At 42.8% G+C, this 22,864-nt stretch overlaps 3 protein-coding genes across 3 annotated transcripts; 1 reads left to right on the top strand and 2 right to left on the bottom strand.

The window, feature by feature from the left end:
• Nucleotides 1–2,792: 2,792 nt before the first annotated feature.
• Nucleotides 2,793–6,289, top strand: LOC308107215 (high affinity immunoglobulin gamma Fc receptor I-like). The gene is made up of 7 exons (XM_080459421.1): nucleotides 2,793–2,931; nucleotides 3,022–3,057; nucleotides 3,536–3,814; nucleotides 3,980–4,252; nucleotides 4,846–5,121; nucleotides 5,206–5,327; nucleotides 5,416–6,289. The coding sequence occupies exons 1-7, from the start codon at nucleotides 2,907–2,909 to the stop codon at nucleotides 5,545–5,547; spliced, it is 1,143 nt and encodes a 380-aa protein (XP_080315547.1). The 5' UTR covers nucleotides 2,793–2,906; the 3' UTR covers nucleotides 5,548–6,289.
• On the bottom strand, nucleotides 5,905–8,944 carry otol1b (otolin 1b). The gene is made up of 4 exons (XM_080459418.1): nucleotides 8,544–8,944; nucleotides 8,376–8,465; nucleotides 7,760–7,831; nucleotides 5,905–7,680 (listed from the first exon to the last, which is right to left on the bottom strand). Exons 1-4 carry the CDS (start codon nucleotides 8,935–8,937, stop codon nucleotides 6,782–6,784), a joined length of 1,455 nt encoding a protein of 484 aa, XP_080315544.1. The 5' UTR covers nucleotides 8,938–8,944; the 3' UTR covers nucleotides 5,905–6,781.
• An 8,545-nt stretch (nucleotides 8,945–17,489) lies between these two features.
• On the bottom strand, nucleotides 17,490–17,732 carry sptssb (serine palmitoyltransferase, small subunit B; the record flags this gene model as incomplete). The annotated part of the gene is made up of 1 exon (XM_080460274.1): nucleotides 17,490–17,732. One exon carries the CDS (start codon nucleotides 17,730–17,732, stop codon nucleotides 17,490–17,492), a length of 243 nt encoding a protein of 80 aa, XP_080316400.1.
• Between the last annotated feature and the right edge of the window lie 5,132 nt (nucleotides 17,733–22,864).

Below are 22,864 nucleotides of genomic sequence, written 5' to 3'. Positions count from 1 at the left end.
GTGTGTGTGTGCGTGTGTGTGTGTGTGTGTGTGTGTGTGTGTGTGCGTGCGTGTGTGCGTGCGCGCGCAAAATATACTCCGTTCCGTCGGGTGACAGCAGGTTGTTTTCTCTGTTTGAGACAAACGGAAACCTCCTTCCACCGACGTGGTTCCCAGATCACCTCCATTTGGAGGAAAAACGACTCCACTTTCGTTTTATTTGCCGCTCACATTTTCAGTCTCCTCAAACCACCTCAGTACGTTTGGGTCATCGTTACATTTTTCAGGTTTTGACGTGTCCTGAGGTGTAACTTCAGCAGCCGAGGCTCCTCTTCTGGAGCAACATGCAATAAATACACAGGAGAAGGAAATGGGGCAATGTAGATGATTCAGACGCCGAGTTCCTCTCTTGAGGCTGATTATTACTCACGCTTGTCATTTGTGCTGTGTGTGTGTGTGTGTGTGTGCGTGCGTGCGTGCGTGCGTGCGTGCGTGCGTGCGTGCGTGCGTGCGTGCGTGCGTGCGTGCGTGCGTGCGTGCGTGCGTGTGTGTGTGTTTCTTGTGGAGAAAGTGTGTGTTGGAGGTTGTGCGTGTTTGTGTGTGTGACACCAACATGTTTGCGCCGATGCCTGTGAGAGAGTCCTCCAGTTGTGCGTGCAAGCATCATAGTGTTTTGTTTCCGGTCATAAACTGGGTGTACAGAGGTGATTTTATTTTTCTATAGAGTGGCAGATTTCAATTCTTCTGGATGCAGTTTGAGACATTAATCCTGTAATATTTACAGTTAGTTTAAGAACGTTACTAGAAGGCATGTTACATGAATTCTGACCAATCCTCCGAGGAGGCAGTTGTGCGCATGTCGACATTGTACAAGAAGTCGTAAGTGAACTACTATATTCTCTCTGCCAGAGCAGTTTGATCGAACAAACCTGATGAAACTCTACAATCGGTGCAGAAGTATCAACTTAACCAGTTCAAGTTATTTTTGAAGCACTTTTTTCATTTCGAAGCTCTTCGTTCAGACTGAAGGAAGTACTCGTTAGTTAGGAACGATTGGTGAAAGTTGTGAGGGCCGTTGCAGCAGTGTGTAGTTGGAGTTGGCACTCTGACGTTGAAGGAAATGTTTGAGTCGATGTGAAAGGCCCAATTCCCCCTCCTTTGCTTACAAAGTTAAAAATTCTCTTGTGTTGCTAGAATGTTTCTGTTGATATTTGGAGCGGTATATAGTCGATGCGCTGTCCAATTTTACTTTGAGAAAATGCTTTTATTGCAACTATAAGAATTTTGCTTGAATAACATCACATTTGCACTGTATGCAGAAGCCATTAAGCAGGTATTTTAAAACCATTAAGCGTCCTGTTTGTTACCCTTTAGGTTTGTTGCTGTATCAGATGGGGCGGGGGGGGGGGGGGCGAGGGGTGTAATTAAATACTGTCTTTTATTTAAATGTAACTTATTGGGACAGTACTGGTATATTTGCATCTATGGGTGTGTGATGAATAAAAAAAAAAAAAAAAAAGCCCTGCTGTTGCGTAGTTCCTTTTTGTGTTGCACATGACTGCACTGAAACTGATTAAAAGAAAATGTTGAGACACAACACTGTGCAAATGTTAGTTATGTAAGTATTAAGTAAGACAAAGAAAAATTGAGGCTCTCATATTTTTTTTTAGTCAAAGTTTAAATTGAAATATTTGGTTGTGAAATATAGAACTATATTTTTGTATGATATTCAAAACATAGTTCTTCGCTATTTCTTTTCCATAAAACTTTTACACGGTACTGACTAGCACAATAATTCTTTTTTTTTTCAATTATATGTATGTTTTTCTCTTTGGATTTCAGTTATATTGCACTTTTCCACTGCCAGAGTGGCCCTCAAAGTGCTTTACGCTCTAAATATCTCACACTAATGGCGGCGGCCGCCACGCAAGGTGCTCAGTCCATCCATCGGGAGCAGTTAACTCTTCAGTCTTGTTCAAGGACACTTTGACATATGGCACCTCTCCCTACCGGTCCCCCAGCCAATCCCATTGGAACAGTTTTCCTGAAAACGTCCAGCCAGAAGGTCAGTTTTGAAAAGATGGCGAGCATGGCTGTTCCCGTCACGGTCGGCACCAGAGGATTCCCCGCCCAGTCACTGTGGAGAATGCTTTCAGCCATCAGAGTGACAGGGAAGGAAAGAACGATTACAGCTTGCAGAACGGGGTAATCAGTGGAACAGGAGAGAGGAGCTAAGCTGGAGGAAGAAGGAGATGAACAGTGATCTGGCCTCTGCTGCAAACCCACCACTGGGAGGATGTGTGCCCCCCCCACCCACCCCCACCCCCCCGGCCAAGGCTACATTCACTGAAGTGAATAAAGGAGAAGCATCTGGAGACGTAAATGTAATCAAGGAAATGGAAGGAACCTCCTCAGCTCCAGTAGCTTCAGGCTACCTGGAGATTTCAGAGCACTTCCTGCTTCTCACATACGAAGATGCTCTTTTCCCTTTCAAGAAGTACTTTTCACACAGTGCCACATTTTTTATAGGCTGAAGGCCTCAATCAAATCAGCTTAAACTGGTCCACAGGAAACTGGATCTCCCGCAGTTGTTGAAATAAGCTGTTTGTTTGTTTTTACTACTGTTCTTCTGGCAGTGATGTTCTTATATTGAGCTATGAAGAAGAAGAAAAAGATAATAGTTTCAAAACATAAAATGGTTGTTTATAGAAAGGAGAAACTAGTTAATGACCGTGTCAAATATACAAAGTGTATTTCTTGGCAATATATCCATGTAATGATAGTACAGCATTTTTTCGAAAAGAGGATATCCTGTGTGGCGCCTTGCAGTACTGGGAATGCAAACTGAATCTCTTTCACTTCCCTCCACGTTATAACTCAATTAATGTTGCCTGAGTTTCCATTTCTCACACGACAGAGAAATCACAATGGACAAGGTGGTCGCTCTTCTTGGTGAGTTTTCTTTCCCTCGGTCATAACGTTCCATGTTGCTAATTATTACTGTTAATATTGTCTCTAAACAACTGTCCTGTTTTCTTTTAGTTCTGTCATCCCTCCCACAGCTTGTAACACCATTCGGTATGTGCCAAATATTCACCTCCTGATCTACTCCACTGCTACTACCTGTTAACGTGTACAAATATTGTATTGTGATATTCAAGAAGCCACAGTGAGAGGATTTTCAGGGGACAGCGTAACTGATGCAATGACTATTCCGAAACTTATTATAACGGCCTTTTATCCAGAGATTTACTCTTAAGAAAATGTTATACATTTCTCAGTTAACTAGATATACTGATGTTTATTGAGGACATTTATCAATGGCATTTAAAAAGACTACTTGGTAATTACTTATTATTTTAAGAGTGAACGACGAGCTCCAACACTTATTGCGGCCTTCAGTAAACACCTAGAACTAGCAACGTCCTACAAATACACTAGAGCTCCGACCAACAACACAAAACAACTTTTTCCATTGTACCTGATTACATTGTTAATTTGGAGACCGACATGCCCCGGTATGAGATTTTCATCCTGTGTTTTTTTTTTCCAATAGTTACCTCACTAAGAGCTGACGTCAAGGTCAAGCCACAGACCTCATGGATCTTCACGGGGGAGAGTACTCGGCTCACATGCAGCGTTCCTGACAACAGGTCTGACTGGGATTACCAGTGGTTCAGGGGCTCTGAGCAGCTGCCGCAGACCGGAGAGAATTTCAGTTTCTGGAATGCCAAAATGAAAGAAAGTGGCAACTTTTCCTGCGAAGGGGTGAAGGACATGTCGTTGGGGAAGCTTTACACCCTCAGAAGTCTACCTGTGGACATCCGAGTGGATGGTAAGATGTAGATATTGGGATATCAGACCCTTTTTTCTTCTGGAACAAAGGCAGAATTCTCAAACCCGTTCCTCACAATGGACTGGATTCTAATCCAACATACAAAAACATGCTGCTGCTGGTCTAAGGTATCACCTCGAGGTAACCTTATTCTCTGTTCCTCAGGTGGCTTGGCTATTCTGCAGGTCCTACCTCATCCTGGCCTCATCGGAAAAAACATGTCAATGACCTGTCGTGTCCGACGCAACCCTCCAGTCCACGAGATCATTTTGTATAAAGACGGCATTGAAGTTGGGAGAGAAATCGGCCCCAACGCACAATTTCACCTTACAAACCTGAGACATGAAGACCAAGGGATATATTCCTGCAGGGTTTCGTGGGACTCAAGGGGTCGCACTATCTCTGTCATTTCAGCCAACACTTACGTGCGGATCGGGGGTGAGTTTAAGCAAAGGACTGGCAGGCTGCTGAGAAGAGTCCATCCTTTTAGCAAATGCTACCATTTTTACAAAGTTACTTTAAAGAGCGAAAACTACAGTTTAGGGTTGTCCTCTACTTCCTGGCCAGAAGAGATGATTGTTCTGGAAGTGATATACCTGCTTTTACAGTTCAATGAAACACCCAATGTGATGGATCACAAACCAAATTGAACGGTCAGTGTGAGGCTTGAAGTGGCACACAATCTAGAAATGTGAAGAAAATTGAAAACAAAACATGGCTGTCTGAATAAATGATAAAATTTGCATTCAAACTGCTTTAAATGCTCTTTAGATGTTGCTGTCGATGTAACAACTGCATCATATCACCTGAATAGTTTAGAGTGAATAGATTAGAGAATTTATTTATTGGAGAAGAGATGGAGTTGCTGGTGGGATTTAAAAATGATTGAAATAATGGAAAATTATCTTTTTAAACAACCTTCCTATTTTCAAGCCTTTAACAGTCACGAATAAGGATCTCGAGTCATTTGTGTTTTCCAAACGCCCTTATTCGTAACAGGGAAGAAACATGTTTCCTCCTCTCTTTCGCAGAGGTTTTATCACAGCCCGTGTTGGAAATTGATGCCAACCTGAGTCGACCCGGCGAGATGAATCTCACCTGTCACGTCCACTACAACGCCCACTCCATCTTCCGTACTCCTTCCATCCATTTCTATTTCTACAAGAATAACATTCGCCTGTGGATGAAACCCACTAAAAACTATGAAGTGTTCAAGCAGGCTCCGGGCCTGTACAGCTGCAAGGTCAAGGTCCTCGAGTTGAACTACACTAAGTGGAGTGAGCCCAAAGAATTTGGTGAAGAGACAGGTACATCCAAGTAAATTCAATCTTTGAAACTTTGCACAAACTTTGAGCGAATCTCTCACGGTCTCCTTTTCCCTGACCGAACAGGCCCGCGGACCACAGAGCGCCCACCATTATCTTCAACGCCAGTCCGCGAACCCTCAGCATTTCCTGCGGCGCTGCCAATAACAACACCGCTCACCACCAGACCTCATCTGCAGTATACACAGGTGAGCTTCATCTGATGGTCAGTGCAACGCACTCCGCTGAATACAGTTCAGTAGTCCAACCACATTATCGCCTGTTGACGCACCACAGGAACCCGTTGAAGGATCCGGCAAGTTCTCAGAGGAGTCTGGGGACTTTTCCGACGAGTCTGGGGACTTTGTCGAGGAGTCTGGGGACTTTGTCGAGGAGTCTGGGGACTTTTCCGGGGGGACTGGTTGGTGACCTAACCCGAGGATTTGATGGCATTCCTGAGGGGGTACGTTGAGGTCTGGGATCTTGACTTGTTTCATACATTACAGACCACCACAGCGATGAATCACCCTAAATCTTTTTAAAAGCAAGAGATTGCCTTATCTTCAACTTTCTGATAAATCATAACCAGCATCTGTGTTGCCATTACACACTCACACAGTCGGCTGTAATATTAGTGGTTTTTTTTCTTTTTTATTTGACCTGATGTATAAATTCATTCATGTTAGGTTATATTATGCAAAGGAAATGATTATCATTCATAGTTTTGAAAATAGTTGATGATATTGTATATATGTATTTTAAAAACAAATCAAACATCTCATGTGTGCCACTGTTAGACTTTATTGTGCGTGAATACACTTTATTTTTACATCGCTAATGCACAGCAGACACATTAGAACAGTGTTTTTCACAGCGTGGGAGTGATGAGCCACTCTCACAGACCTTGGACTACATCGCTGTTAATGTTAATACTATCGCTCACTTGTTTAGCGACAGTACATCCACTGAATTTAGTTTAGTTCAAGTGTAACAACCCCTAACCCGTCACAGAGCTCGGTATTTAGATGTTTAAAATATCCGCCATGTCAGTGTATATTGTCTGCAGTTGTTACGCCATTGTTTCTGTACTGAAGCTGCTTTCGTGCTTTACACCGACAATGAATTGTGCTCTGAAGGTGTGTGATTCAATAAAACATTTAATAGCAATCTGTATCCTCGACATTCTTTATCTCATGACTTCTTATCAAAATTTAAAAACACAAAAATCATAGGGAGGAAGACATCCTCCGGATCACTTCCTGCTGCTGCTTCCACTGAAGCTCACTGGTGACCCACAGGGGAGCCTCACATGACACTTTGAAAGCCACAGTTTTCTACATCCTCTTTCATTAATCTGAATATAGGGATAGTTTTGCCTTGGTTCCTTCACAATGTGCCACTCAGAGCTTTATATATTATTTCTGATTATGCTGTATTACGCAGTTGATGAAGATAGAGTGAAATATAAAAAAAAAAAAAAAACATATTCCAAAGTAACACAATAGTTTGTGGGTTTTCTAATTTTTATTAAAAATATACAAGGGCGCTTGTGAGAAGCTCATATGTATGCTGTAGTACCGCAGGTATTCGGCCTCGTCTCTGACATGGTCAAGTTGGAGCATTACATTAGGAACAGAGACAGTCAGTACAGCACTGCAGAGTCTCAGGCCTTATCTGAGTAAAGCAGAAACCCAGAGAAGATGCTGTCATCCTCACTGCTGGCATATGCCCCGTTCCAGTCTCTGAGTGTCTCCATCCACACCTGGTCACCCGCCGCCAGCCGTAGCACCACCAGAGTGGACGCCTGGTCGATGTCCTGACCGTACAGAGAGTCCCGTGTCCTCACTCGCCGTGACCCGTTCACCACCAGAGTGGCTCGCAGTGGTTGGTTACGCACGGTGATGTGGAAGGAGAAGACATAAACCCCGGGGTGGACGCAGGTAAAGCTGTTGGACGTAATGTTGAAGTGGTTTTCCTCATTGTAGAAGACCTTGTCAAAGCGGATTGGGAAGCCAGAGGGAGGGAAGGACTTTCTGGGAGAGATGCCTACGCTGAAGGCGGAGCGTTTCAGAGGAAGCCCTGATCCCTTGGCTCCTTTCAATCCGCGAAAGCCCCGATCGCCTCTCATCCCAGGGTAACCTCTATCACCTTTCGGTCCTAGCATCCCTCTTATGCCTTGAGGCCCTTGAGGTCCTCGCACACCTGGTTCTCCTGGAGGTCCAGGAGGTCCTTGATCCCCCCGGAGACCCACTGGACCAGGGGCTCCATGCTTGCCATTTATCCCTGGAATTCCCATCCCTCCTGGGATGCCGGGAGCTCCAGAATCCCCTCGCTCACCTTTTGGTCCTCTTTCCCCAAAGGTGCCACACTCTCCCTTGTCCCCCTTTTCTCCCTTGACACCCAGCTCAACAGCCAGTCCTGGAGGCCCGGTCGGCCCTTCTTTTCCCGGCTCTCCTTTCTCACCAGCAGTCCCATTATGGCCACGTTCTCCTTTCTCCCCACTTTCACCTCTGATACCTTGCAACCCTGTTTCACCCTTTTCACCCTTCTGGCCAGCATCGCCTGCAAGATAAAGGAAACTTGTTCAGAACTCAGTCGTCCAAACAAATAGTGTTATAATGATCATGTGACTAAGTTTGACCTTTTGGACCAGGTTTCCCAGGAATTCCCTGTGACCCGGCAGTGCCGCCGTTGCCCCTGTCACCTCGATCACCTGAGAAGTTTGCATAATTAGACAATATGAATATTTCATGAGAATATATATCAATCTCATGGAAGACCTTGGGCTTACTGTTCCCAAAATCACAGGCATTGATTTGTTTTATCTTATTGTTTGGTTGTGAATTAAAACAGTTTCATCTTCGTCTAAATTCTCAAGCCTGTGACATGGCCAACCTCGCCCAGCAATCAGGAAGCAGGTTGGGATGAGCTTGTGTCAAGATGGTCTTGCAGATGGTCAACTATCAATACCTGGCTATACCTTGATTGCTGTCAATACCTACCCACTCAGGGAGAGCATGACAACTCCACACAAGGCAATGGAGCAAGAATTGTAGCCACTACACCACTGTTTGGCCCTATTAATAGTTTCACATATAACAATATATTATCCAATTATTTCCCTTAGGATTCTTGGCTGATGATTTTTTGTTGTTGTTGTTGTTTGCACCACTAAAAAAACAGCATTGCCATGCTTCCAATATTATATAGACTGTAACAAACTGTTTCAAGTGTGTATTCAAACTTACTACACTCACCTTTGTTGCCTTTTAACCCCATTGGACCACTCACACCAGGTGGTCCAGGTAAACCAGATGCTCCTGTGAGGCCTCTTTCACCAGGTGGCCCTAGGTGAGTAGAAACAAGTGATATTCAAAATACTGAAACTAAACACTATATTTGCACTTTATCAGTGAGTCTGATACCTGCCAAGCCTTTGTCTCCCTTCGGACCCCTGGGGCCCCTCTCAGGTGGGCAGCACTCACAAAAGTTGAAGTAACACTCATTGTAATCCAGGGTGTAGTTCTCGGGGCCGACACCAGGTGGCGGCTCAGTGTTCTCACTGTGGTACTGTGGAAAGATGTGATTTGGGTAGGTGGTTTTCTCTGTGGTGGGCTGCACAGGATTTGCAGTTGCCACTATCTTGAGGGTCTTGGGTATGCTGGTGGTCACAGGGCTGTGCACGGTGATCTGAGGGACGGGCTTCTTGGTATATTGGTACTTTGGCTTCGGTGTGGTCTTGGCTTCAGCGCTGGACATCACAGTGACAGTGACCACGAATACTGCCACAAGGGTCGACTGACAGGAGATAATCCTCATGGTTGACTGGGATCTAAGAACACATGGAGACGCCTGTGTGACTGCTCCATTTTCATTTCCCATTTGATTTAATTTTGAAAACGAGAGATAATGAAAATAGCACATGATGACTACCACTGGTCCAAGGTCATTCTCACAGTAAGAGTAAAGGCTTCTGCACCCATTTCTTCCATTATATTCTATATTTTCCCATGTATGTTTGGAGCGCTCTGCCATAACGGTAGTCTGGGTGCATTGAGGAGTCCAGAAGTTAATCACAGCTGTGTTCAGTCTCTTAGCAGTTTATCACTTAATTCAGCACATCAAGTGTCTAACTAGAATGAAAAACTCCTATTTACTGACTCACAAAATCAAATTCCCTAATATACATTTAATCTTATGCAAATGAGAGATTTGATCATATTAGGCTCCTGCTATGGTGCAGTTGTGCATGATATATATGTGTAAAATATATTTCAGCAAATTGAGACTCACCCTGTTATGCATAAGTAGTATGATCATTTATCCTCTCTTGCAGTGTCTTGGTGGCAGCACCAGTAGCTCCAAGTCTCTCAGATATCTCGGCCAGGTTAGGGTGAAAGAACATCTCCACCAATGAGGGTGTCTGCTGGAGGCACAGGGGGAGGGCTGAAGTCCCACTGTGGTGGGCTGGAGCTGGCCCAAGGAGAACCACTGTGCTGTGGCCCATTCTCTGTACCCCTGTTGTGTAGAAAGGTGCTTTTGTGACATGGGATACGGCGCCCGCCAGGAGCACTCCCTCGCTACCAGCTAGGCAAGGAGCAAAGGCTGTGGGGCAATGGGTCACCCGATATGGGAGGCATTCCTCCAACACCCAAGCTACTGCCCAGGCTCTTATCGTGGGACAAAGCCAAGAAGAGAAGAGTCTCTGACAGAGGCCAAAGCACTGCAGTAGATTTACTTAAGATCATATTGGGACAACACTCACAGCAAGTGTCTACATATAGGATGCCTAATCTGTTTTTTTATGTTGTCCTATACATAATCCTGTAAACTGACCTATGTGGCGATATCTGCAACAATTAATTAAAGCAACTCAATGCTAAACCTGCAAGCTGGCACGTAGCACAGAAGGACCCTGATTTTACAATCCACCAGCACTTGGTGAGTAGCCAAAGCAAAGGTTTAGCCTAAAGAGCACTGATAATCACTCAGCACCCGCTAAACCTGAGCTGTTTGTCAAAAGAACCAGCGTTTCTCCTTTAAATTACTGCAGTTGTGATGCATGCCTGATCACTGTGACGGACTCATGTGCACATGAGCTTCAAAAGCTACTGGCAGGCACATTTGTAAACTATGATTCATACTGTGTGGCAGTACAATGATTCCTTCTCATGGTGTAACAAGATAGTAACGGATGCCTTTTTTTTTTTTGTAGAGAAGTGATTTTCTGGTAGCTGTCTAGTTGAAACTCTCGACTTGCCAGTGACAATGAATGTTTGAGTAGTGGACATGCCTCAGTTGCCAAAGACCTCACATCCTTAGAGAGATCCATGACCAGCTATGAGTGAGCAGGAAGAGGGGGAAATGAAATTTGGGAAACAGAGAGGGTTGATGGCGGGATATGGAGGGAAGACTGAGTTTATTTCAACTGTTGTCATTCTCTGTATACTTCTGTTTACCTCCTCACCTACATTTATTCTCTCGTCCTCCCCCTCTTTCCCAGCAGCTCAGGTAAACTGTCCCGAAGTTGCCCCTCCATAAGCAGATTGACTGTGAGATATGTAGGTGAGACAGCGAGAAGGTGGGGGCGGGGGGGGGTCTCCATGCCCGAACTCAACAACATCGTCTCTCAGATCCATTCAGACCACACACAACAGTGGCGGTCATTTTACAGTGCCCAGCTGGACCCAGACGCTGCTCACCTGTCCGTTCATTTTACGCTGGCACCAACGCTGCCCTCAGCTTCTGTACACACACACACACACACACACACACACACACACACTGAGCCGAGGGTAAGAAAGAGTTAACCCACTCAGCCAGTGCAGCCAAGCAGAGAATGGACCAAAGATGACTTGGGTGGATGGAGGTGTATTGGCTTACGTTAATGCTACTTATGTAAAAGAGATGTTGAAGCAGCCGTGAACGTGTATAAAGTAAGTCACTAATTTACTTTTTTAGTAACCAACAAAGCAACCAACCCTTCTGTAAGATTTATCCTCATGCTCACAGACACAAATGAGACCACAGACCATGTTCTCTTCTTTTACTGGGATCTTATCAGAGAAAATCTAGACTTTGCAGAATTAGTAGCTAATGACTTTGGCAAGAGATCTGCTGGCAGCGACGTTAGGTCTCATGTAGTCAGGCGGTGTACAAAAACACTTTATCCTGCCACACTTTCCCCGCTCTCTGATGCGAGGGGTTGGGTTCTAATGCTTTTGACGATGGCTGTGCAAACTTGAACTCAGGAGAAGAGCAGTATTGTTTGTGATGAAATGTGCATGTGTTAACGCAATGTTATGGAACTTTTGCCAGAGCAGTCTGAAAGGGAATGAAACAATCTTGCATTGTCATGCATCTTTCATGAATCTCTTTGGAGAGTGAGTACTGGTGCATAGAGTACAAACTGTGTGCAAGGTTCTCCGCCGTGGATAGAGTGCAAACGTCTTTTATTAGAGCAGCAGTAACAACACAAACTATGTTCACACAGATTATTTATACACGCTCAGCAGTTCTCAGAAACAGGGAGGTTGTCCACTGACACACCAGCTTAGTAGTCAGAGTGGAGCTCCTGACACAAGAGACAATAAGTAAGTAACAAGGACAATAAGACTTAGCTGTGTTCCACTACAACATACTGGTATTCAGAAGAGCTGCTCAGCGGGGTAATGGTTGGCACTCTCAACTCACAGTGAGAGGTTTCTCCCTGGTTCAAGTGCCATGCTGGACATGTGGACCTTTCTGGTCAGTTTGCATGACCTCCTGGTGGGGTGCATGGCTTCTTTGCAGTTTTGCATTTGGAAATGGCTCTCTATCTCTCTGTCTGAACTGGGATGCACAAGCAATCTATCCTGGGTGTAGCTTTCTTTCGGATGGAGTCCAGCACCCCACAACCCCAATTTGAGCTCCTCACAGGAAGGCCCCCTCAAAAATCTCCTTGCAGTGAACCAGTAGTGCTAATTACTAGATGACAGTGCTTCATTTACAAGTGCACCCTGGAGAGGTATGTGAGACAGGTACGTGAGTCATTCAGCCACAGAGGGCAGTAAAACACACTTTTCAAGGTGCAATGCAGAAGTCATTGCTGAGAGAGGGAGAGGGAGAGGGAGAGGGAGAGAGAGAGAGAGAGAGAGAGAGAGAGAGAGAGAGAGAGAGAGAGAGAGAGAGAGAGAGAGAGAGAGAGAGAGAGAGAGAGAGAGAGAGAGAGAGACAGTGAGAGCAAGTGGCTCAGTTCTTTGACCACCAGTGAACATAAAACATGGGTGAGAAGACAATGGATCAGGATGTGGTTTAATAAAAAAAGGACAAAAAGTGTATTTATGTGATACACTAATTAAAATATTAATTGTAATTCATGTCTGGCAAGCTCAGTGATTTCTTTAATGTGGAGTAGACTCATTCAACATCCAGCCTACCGAACAGTAGATTATTTCTCTAGTCAACCACTTGGTGGCAGGCTTCCTCTTTCCTTTCTTCACTGTCACAGGCCTTCCTTTAGTTCAACCCATCATTTCAATCATATACGATGACTTCTGCATCTGCTCCTTTTTCTTTTAAACCAATATTTGTACTTTGACAACAGTCATACACAACACCATTACATTGTTTTGTTAAACATTAAGATATGAGCTGCTGCTTGTATGTTTGAGAAAGCATCCAGTCCATGAACTATGAAAAACTGCATTTATGTAAATAATCCCCCCAAAAAGCATCTCTTTGTGAGAGAGATTTTTCTGAAGTTTCACTTGCACACTGACAAGGACAATAAAGTTATAAAATGGTACTGTTCAAAACAGTATATTACAAAGGACACACAGAGACACACACCCAGCAAAGCCAACAACGTGCCTTCAAAATAAATAGTACTGTGGCATTTTGCTATGGTAGTTCATTATAATAGCATTGAACATCCTGCTTTGCTTTGATGGAGCAGATTTTTACACAAGTGGTTAAATTACACTTTGAAGGCTCTGGTTTCACAATAACCCCTCAGTGCCTTCATCTCTGATATTTCTTTGTCTATATTCAATATTCACTTCATTTTGGGAAAAAAACCCTCCAGTGATACAGGTTTACTCATTTCAAATCAACACACTCCCCCAAGTTTGTCGATTTTGGTGTGCATCACCTTTTATTGTGACGTTCATGTGCTTTTCTGCATATATCTTGTTTCAATAGCAAAATAACTATGAATGCTGAAGTTTATGCTATATGTGTCACACAATCTCATTTCAGTGACAACAAATGTTTTGTCAAATGTAAATAAAACGTTATTCAATGCATAAAGAGCATGTTTTTGTTTCTTTTAGTGTATTTGTTGTCGGTGCCTGTCGTACATTGAGGTTAGATAGTGGATTACATCTAGTGTGAGATTCACTGTAGTGGTGGCACACACCTGTAGGGTCGGTAGAGCTCAACATTCCTGTTGAAAAAGTTTTGCAGCTGAAGATCGGAAGCTGTGCTGCCGCGGGACTTGAGCCAGGATGGAAGGTGTTATTGGCTGTTTGCAGTCATATTCATATTTCAACACTTACTGGGGTTTCCTGCAAACCCGAAACTTGTGTGTGTGTGTGTGTGTGTGTGTGTGTGTGTGTGTGTGTGTGTGTGTGTGTGTGTGTGTGTGTGTGTGTGTGTGTGTGTGTGTGTGTGTCAGTGTGTGAGACCCAACAGTTGCTAGGACCCCCCCGCCCCTGGTTAAATGGCTGACACAGTCACAACTCACCTGTAAACACACCAGAAACAATACATTAGCACTTGTGTGATTGGTATGGGAGCATTTGAGTCTGCAGATGGATTTGTTTGCGCCTTGTCATTATGGAGATAACCTTTGACCTTTTACCTCATGGATCCAAATGGGCAGGTGCCGAGCTCTTCAAAGGGCCGGAGGCAGATAAAGAAAACTGCACAGTCAATGATGTGAGGGAATGCAGATTATCCTGACTTTGATGTGAAAGAAGAGCACAGGATGTCAGGGGATGAAACTGTAGAACCAAAGGAATTAAAAGAAAAGGTGTGAAGCGGAATTTTGGGATCAACTCAAGCGTACACGCTGACAACTGACTGTGGCAGCTTATTGTGCTTCAACATCCTGGATGAAAAACAAAGTGGAGGCATTCAGTTACAACAAATAAACGCACTTAACTCATTCACCTGCCGACCGGATCTTAAATGAAAACCAAAGCAATCGTCCTGTCCGAGCTATCTTAATCATATTGCAGAAATGTGTGACTCATTTAAAAAACAAGAAAGAAAGATCCAGCACTGTAGCTCTCATACGGCTCTAGAAAGCTTCGTTGTCCCCTAACAAAGGGAGTCGGATGAGGTGCAGGCTTCAGGTCACCAGAGCTTTGTAGGCATGTCCGGGTTACCTGGTATCTGCAGTGGAGAAAACAAAGCCACCGGGCATTCATTCCTGCTGTGTTTAGAGAGAACAGGTTTGGTGACTCTGCCTGTTATTGTGTGAATTTCATTTTATGTGGTGCATGGGCAGGAATCTGCAACACAGACGCTTTTTCTTTTCTTTGTTTAATTTCAAAGTAAACTCTCCACTCTACAGAGACGTTAACATGCAAAAACCATACAAAAGCGCACGTATCCTCAGATGTCTTTATTTTCTGATTGATACAGTGATATGTTGTGTAAAAAAAAACATTCATATGGTGATCGGTGAAAAAAGAACATGGTGCTGGAAATATTTGATATGACCGCATCGTGTTTATCAAAATTGGGAACAATATAAAAGCACTTTGTGATGGAAAAACAAAACACAGGACAATGTATATGCTATCTAATGCCACAGAAGAAGACAGGTATAAATAATCCCCAAAAAACAAGTTTGGTAATTGACATTGTAACCAGCCAAGCATTTACCAGTGTATATAAATATAGAACTTTGTATAAATAAAGAAATCGTGTTTAATCTGTAACCAGCGAGCCCTTGACCCAAAGCAAAAACAATCAAACAGGATATTAAGCACAAGAAAGAGAAGCAGAAAGAGAAGCAGAAAGCTCAGCGCCCATACAGACACCACCACCGCTAATCTTCTCTCCACTTCACGCTCTATGGATCATCTATAGCAGGGGTGTCAAACATACAGTCCGCCGGCCAAACCCGGCCCACAAGAAGATCTCACGTGACCTTCGGGATGACGTCGCAAAAAAAAAATTATACAGAAGATATTGAGTCCAAGTCTTTAGATGAAAAAAAAAAAAAACACTTGTAATTTGTTAACTGGGTGAAACACCATATTTGGAAGGATTTCCAGACATAAAGCTGTTTGCAGCAAGACGCTACACGATCCTCCACATGACGTTACGGGGGGAAACATTCACGCTGCGCAGAATCATCAATCTGAGTGGGAGTCGAGTAAAATGAGTAAAACGAGACTGCACTTTTGAAAAAGTGATTTCAGGTCACTAAGCAAATTAAAAACTTAAGAGTTGTTGTTATCGATAGGATATATTGATTTCATTAAACACGTGCTCCCTGAACTACAATCAGTTTGACACCCCTGAGCTTTCCACCCGGGTCGATTTGCCCGCGGTGGGTTTATGTTGTCAATGTGACAGGAAACAGTTGTGCCTTAACTCTCCAGGTTGCAGAGCAAACCGACAAAACCAAGCCTAAAAGTCAAAGGTGCGTTGTATCAATATTTGCTCATACAGAGTACACCTTCCTGACATATCAAGAGTTTAAAAAAAAGTAGAAAAAGAAAAAAAAAAAGCAGATAAAAAGAAGGCTCAGCACATATCTGCTGTTATTTTGTTTTATGACTCACTTTGACTGGTAAATCAGTAAATAAAGGCTTGGGACACATTGTGTGTCACAGCTCTGATAAGGACAATTTAAGATTAATCGCATAGCTCGGACGTTCCCTCAGCTACACGTTGGGGTGTGTAATGTGCCACACAAGTTAGCAATACAGTGCATTAACGCAACAAAAAGGTGAGCGTGGCTCTGATTTAAAACCATTGACAAACCAGCAACGTCACCTGAAAATCAGAAGTGTTGAGCACTCACTCGCCACACAGTATGTGAGAGAGCCGTTAACAATCATCAGTAACACGGCATCATGGATGCAACACATGGACACACACTAAAAAAAAGGACACTTTGCCAGATTTACATACAAACTCTGGTCAAATTGTGAACGAGAGTCAGACTCTCGATTTTATACAAAGTATCTTGAATATTTCATTCATGAGTGCACCTCAAAGAATTTGAATATCATTTGAAATGTCAATTATCTTGTCAGTTATTTCCTTTTTTTTCCAATTCTGACAATTATGGCCTCTGAATAAAACATAGGAAAACCAACTGATTTTAAGAAATATTTTGAAATCCTGTAAATTTGTGTTTGTTTAATCACAACTTAAAATGATCATTTTTAAGTTTATATAAAATATACAGACATTTCAATGCTTGAATCAAATTAAGGGAAAGTTTTATTTTATTTTTTAAATTCTATTCAAATTGTTTGAGACACACCTGTATTCACAACATGTGATGAGCTATTTATAGTTTTCTTTGTCGTCAGCAGTGACGTCATGCATCCTTTCACTTAATCCCTGACATGTACAGAGCCACTAAAACTGTCATTTTCAACCCTCAGTTGACGTGTCCATTTGTAGAAGTTTGGATGACATAAAAAGTCATTATAATGTACCAAATATTGACGTTGGACACTTCCTGAGTGGGAAACAATCCAGATATACCCCCAGCAGTATTATCGTGTCTGGTTGCTTGGCTACTTTGATCATGAGTATGCTCTTTTCTAAATTTTCACCGATAAGTCATTTTTACAAGAAAAAAAAAAAAAAGGATGGTTTGAATTGGTGGAATGCCCTTTTAAAAACAGTAGCTTTCTGAGCATGGCAGAAAGAAAAAAGTCAAGGTGTATTCTGTCGTAAGGCGAGCATGCAAATCTGCCACACATGTATGACCCTATCATGCAAATCCCAGAGGGGGACTGCACTCACACAGGACACACAGTGAGAATTATATATATAGATATATATAAAGAAATAAAAAATTAAAAACAGGACCGAGAACATCTCACACAACATTTCACAGGGAGGGTGTGAAAGCGATGCACAGTTGTCTGTCTAATACCACGGGGTAAGGCCGGAGGGTGCAGGATGTAAAGAAGATAGTAAGGCCCTGATTTCCAGACGGCTCCATTAAGATCTCCATATTTTCAGTCTTGATTTGCTGAGGTGACGGCTGAGGTTCAGGGTGGGGTGACGAGGGGGGGAAATGATTCTCAGACTCATGCTAATCCACCCATTTGATCTCTATCTCTCTCTCTCTCTCTCTCTCTCTCTCTCTCTCTCTCTCTCGCTCTCTCTCTTTTCCCCTCCGCGCTCTCTTAGTTCATGAGGGCCACGGTGCTCGCAGGCTGCCCGCCAAAGATCCCGGAGAAGAACTCCAGCGCCAGGCGCACATGGATGGGTACAAAGACATATGAGGTGTAGATCACCATGGCGATGGCAGAAAAGAGGATAGAGTTGAAGATGGATTTTTCCCACGGCTCCAGGACATAGATGCCGGTGATGAGCAGGTACTGGTAGTACATCCAAGCCAGGTACTCCCTCAAGTTTTTGAAGGTCATTCTGCAGGCTGGTGCGAAGAGAAATGAAGTGGGAAGGTTGAGAAATTGAAAGTGTAAGAATAAAATGATGTGACGGCGATGCAAAGTATCACTACTACAAGTGCTGAATTTGATTTCACAGGAGGTACTCAAGTATCAACAAATGACTGTCACTCGTGGTTAGTAACGCAAGTTAATGCAGTCGTCGATTCAAAACAGGTTCATGCTACTCTATTCATTGTCCGTTTGTTGATTTGTCAGGAAAAGATGCTTGTCAATGGACAGAAACAACAAATACTTTGTAAACTAAGTAAAGAAATTGCAGATTCCAGCTCACTGTTTTAGCTGTTCTTCCACACCTGATCGTAAAAGTAGTACCCTGAGAACAAATATAATATAATATAAGTTGCGGTGTTATGCTGGTTATTGAAATCGGTGAGCAACAAATTAGTACATTTCCCTTTGAAAATCAACATCAAATGTTAATAAATACTGAAAATCTGCCTTTTAATCTGCAACGCAAATAAAAAAAATAAAACAAATTCATTAGACTTTGGTCCATTTCCTAACAACCCAACTTTAAGAGAAAACAGATGGTCTAAAATGAAATGTATCTGGACCTTGGAGATTTTGGATCTAATTAGTGGCTACAAACCTGATGACACCCTGGAGATGCAGATCACTGCAGAAACATAGTGTAACTATTCACTGCTGTGAGGTAACTTTCTCAGTTTAAGTCAAGTAAAATATAAGCCTCCAAATGAAATGTATTATCATTATTATTATAAGGCTTTCCAAAGTGCACCGTGAGGCACAAATCAATCCCTTAAAAAAAGATTTTTAAAAGAAATTCAATTGGGAAAAATCAGCAGTTTAAACAAGTTGTCTCCAAAAAGGACTGTAGACATGTACAAAACTTCAAGCTTCATGAGTTTATTGCCAGGGGTGAAAAATATTACATACAGATCAATCACAATATGTATTTTTCTTCATATAATGTATAATCTAGTTTGAATATCATAATTCTCTACCAATCATCACAACTTGAGTTCATATTTAGAATGATTGATATTCAGAATCACCATGAAATAACTTGATTTACATTTGTTCACAAAAGCAGTTAGAACAGTGTTAGATGATATACTGTGTTGGTATGAGAAACATTCTTTGATGATTAATGCAGATAAACTGAATCCAATGTGTTATTGAGGATGCCCTGAATCATCCAACAGTTAAACAGTAACTAATACATTTGGAGTCTTTTGAATTAAGTACTTTGCACCTTTACATGACTATGTTTTTTATGATGCTTGCTTTTGCAAATGAAGTAATGTAACAGTAATTGTACTAGAGAACAAATCCCCTATACCCTGGTTTATAACGTACACAAAACGACAGTCTTACTCTATACACTCATTCAGAAATCATCTATCCTTTTTTTTCTTTGTGTTTATTAATAGGGAGGCAAGGATGGGGAATTTGGAGTAGCCCTCTCAGCCCCTCTAAACCCACCCCACCACTGCCCTGAGGGGGCAATCAAGCAGGCCTTGTGAAAACAGGATTCAGTTGCTTGAGCAGAGAAAGAAATTAAACCCTGGAGTCCCACATGACTTTCATACAGTCCTCACAGGTTTTCTGTGCACACTTCACTCACACACGGGACGCCTACAAATGAACATATGCTATGTTGAGCCAGGTAAGCCTAATGAGGAAAGAGGAAGGCCCCCTCAGAAGAGAAGCCCACAGCCTACAGAAGGTCTATATCTGCAAAATAACACCAAATTGAAATATGTCCCCTCGCACGATGACTGTAGTCACCAGGGATTAATATAATAACAAATGCTTTTACACTGTATGCTTTTAACAGAGGGGAAAGAATAACATGTTTGTTATTTGGAGAAAAGTGCATCAAACTTGGATATTTATTTATTGTTAAAATAAATCTAATCCCGGTAAGAAAGTGTGGTAACAAAACCAGTAGTTTCAACCAAAAAGTACTTCTCCCTCAGTATGTTTAAACAGCATTTCTAATTGTATTCGGTTGAAGTATAAGCAGTTTAACGGTTGTTGAACTTGAGTACAGATTTCCACTGTTCATTCCAGATTTGAGATTTATTGCAAGTTGTCCAGTTTTTGGTAGAAAAGTTAATGTGAAGTTGCTCCATTGGTGAGGGGGTGGGGGGGGGGGGGGTCTCTTCTCAACATCTGGAATATCTCTATCTTCTCATTCACTACAGGATGCAACGGAATTAAGTCCCTCAGTGGGGAAAATCATTATTAGTGTTTAAGTTATCACAGGCGGAAAGTTTTTAGTAGTTTGATAAAATAGTTCCCACTCAATAACTGAAAGGTTTGTGTTTATTTTAATTGGTTGGATTATTTAATTGATTAAGTTTACAATAATGATAAGCAAAACAGAAAAAAAGAAAAAGGGGAAAGAACTTCATATCCACATTGTTTGAATTGGCTCATCAACTGTGTGCACTCAGCAATAATTAGGACTAATTAATTCAGATTTCTTTAATAAGGTAAATAGACGCGGGGGAGAAGCAGCCCTGGAGAGAGAACCCGTAGCAGCCTGGTCTGGACATTTAGACTCACCTCGGGAGCCGCCGTCAGGTCGCCTGGGTACCTAATAATGAGAGAGAGGTGAGAGGACGCGCTGCAGCCCGCGTCCCGCTGCCGCTCCGCTGCTTGGTGTAAACCAAAAGCTGCCTCTCCGGTTTGCCCGCTGGCTCTATATGCTGCACTCACACACACACACACACACACACACACACACACACACACACACACACACACACACACACACACACACACACACACACACACACACACACACACACACACACACACACACACACACACACACACTGTGAGAACGACACCACACCCACTACCGGCGCTTACACACGACTCACCTGGCTCACAGGTCATGCAGGTGGAGTGACGGACGGTTTGGGCGCATGGGGCGCGCACGCGCGCGCGCGTGTGTGTGTGTGTGTGTGAGTGTGTGCGTGCGTATTTACGCAGTCAAAAGGAAATAGCCTTTTGCATCAGAGGCGCGAGAGGAGGTGACGTCTTGTTTGCAGCTATGGGGGTTGTCCGCTGTCCGCTGCGGCATCTTTAAACTTTCTTCAGTGCGCGTCGCATCCTCCGTGCATGTGTCCCAGCACGATGCCGCAGCTCTGCTGCAGCGAGCCGCCGTGACGCACACAGCCGCTGCTGCAGGACGCAAACTCAGACACATCCAGGAGCTGCACTTGATTCAACTCCACTGAAAGGAGCCACACATGGAAGGAATAGGAATGCATTTCACATTGTCACTCATCATGTAAATACCTAGCTCTGTCTGATATCAGGGGTTTTCTCTGGGGGAGGATGAGCCCCCCCCTTACGGAGCTTGAACCACATTGCGCCCTCCCTCCGCTCCTTAAACTCTCAGGCAGAATCTGCTGTGTCTAACCCTATCACAGCTTTTCCTGGTGTTTTTAAACTTTATAAGATATTGTTGTTGACGTATATTGGGAGCCACAGGCAATAAGAAACATTTTATGAAGCCTTCATGTACATGTACATCTACAAACCACATAACTGTGATGGTGTTGCACCATAGCTCATCTAATCTTGTGTGGGGGCATTGCTTTGCCCTGCTGTGTAGCCTTGTGTCCTTCCAGTGAGGGGTAGGGTGGGGTAGGAGGGGCCCTGGCTTGTTCTTCAGTTTCCTCGGGCCCTGCATGGGTGGCGTTTATTATTTCCCTTCTGGGGCCTTGAAAGCAGGAGTCTCACCAAAAAAAAAAACCCCAGCAAAGCTCTGACTAAAGAGGGAAAAATAAAATGCTTATTTAAATTTTTTTCCGTTATACTTACAATAATATATATTTAGAAAACGTATGTTTTATTTGAATAGTTACACTCTCCATTTGTTTTGTTTTTTTAAATCATGATTGCCAATTAAAAATGAAATAAAATTTTACTAAGTCATGCAATGATTTTTTGGGGGAGAATGCCCACCATCCACTTACATCAGTGGTATGTGGACCAAAATCTAAATATGTAATATTGTTAATTTATTAATAGAATACAAAAAAATGTATTCATATTCAAAATAAGTTCATCTTTCCCCTATAGCTGATTAATAAAAAACTGCTGTAATTCTTCATGATCTCATTTGCTGTATTTGTGTGAGATAGTGATGTTGCACCTTGTTAGGATGAGTTTAAAAGCATAAGGTTGCTCGAGTTGATGGAGTTATCCTCATGTCCATAGCAAATCAGATACGTTTTAGTCACTGTATTGGTCGTAGTATTTGCACTTGGAGAGCTCAACAGTATCACTACAAAACGTTTGTGAACTACTGCATCCAGAGTTCAGAATTATGTTGAAAATACGGAGATCGTAATGGTATATAATTATATATTCGTTGTATTCAAGACATTAACATACAACATACAGGCTGAACTCACGACCGCCAACCCAGTGTCTTTGCAACAATATACTAGTTTCAGTGGCGATGAGAGTCGGAGTCAATCTCCATCAGATTTGGAATTAATTTTTGATCCATTTACAGGACCCAATATATTTTCCTGTAGTAAACATGCTCCGTCCTACTTTGGTCCTCTGGTGGCTTTCAGAATCGTCCGTTACCCATGCCCGTTGAATGTATTCATACATTGTGTGTCAAAACATCCACTTGGGATCACCAACACGCGTGTGAAAAAGAAACAAAACTTAGGTACAATCTGAGATGTGTTTAAGGACGATCTTATCTCTGAACTGTGAGCTTTGCTGACCTGCTCAGTTCCTTCACTGCATTATTGACGTATAAACACAGGCAGTGCCGACATGGCACACCATTTACGCCTGGATACACTCTGCGATTGTGTCAGAAGGATGCGGTCTGGTTTGAAAAGGCCAGGCTCTACAAAAACACATCCTCTCCCACTGAGCTGGGCTTTGACAAACACTTGGACTGAAATTACCCTCCGTCCTGACCTGCTGAGCTCCCACTAATGTGGAAATTTAAATAAAACAAAACAGTGTGCTCCCTCATATTAACAACATAGGACTTCTGATTCATGGAAAGTGAGGTTTTAAACTACACATCAAGAGTGTCAGTCACAAGGGCTCGGTTTGTATATATGCAAAGACGG

Source organism: Lipophrys pholis (assembly GCF_963383615.2).
Source record: "Lipophrys pholis genome assembly, chromosome: 3".
Lineage (NCBI taxonomy): Eukaryota > Metazoa > Chordata > Actinopteri > Blenniiformes > Blenniidae > Lipophrys > Lipophrys pholis.
This window is presented reverse-complemented; position numbering and strand designations above follow the sequence as displayed.

Bases quoted from the DNA above. Each gene is read 5' to 3' on its own strand.
- LOC308107215 (XM_080459421.1), top strand. From the start codon at position 2,907: ATGGACAAGGTGGTCGCTCTTCTTG. The intron at 3,058-3,535 runs GTATGTGCCAAA...TTTTTCCAATAG, and splicing joins ACAGCTTGTAACACCATTCG to TTACCTCACTAAGAGCTGAC. The intron at 3,815-3,979 runs GTAAGATGTAGA...TCTGTTCCTCAG, and splicing joins TGTGGACATCCGAGTGGATG to GTGGCTTGGCTATTCTGCAG.
- otol1b (XM_080459418.1), bottom strand. From the start codon at position 8,937: ATGAGGATTATCTCCTGTCAGTCGACCCTTGTGGCAGTATTCGTGGTC. The intron at 8,466-8,543 runs GTATCAGACTCA...CTACTCACCTAG, and splicing joins GGGAGACAAAGGCTTGGCAG to GGCCACCTGGTGAAAGAGGC. The intron at 7,832-8,375 runs GTGAGTGTAGTA...CAAACTTCTCAG, and splicing joins GGGGTTAAAAGGCAACAAAG to GTGATCGAGGTGACAGGGGC.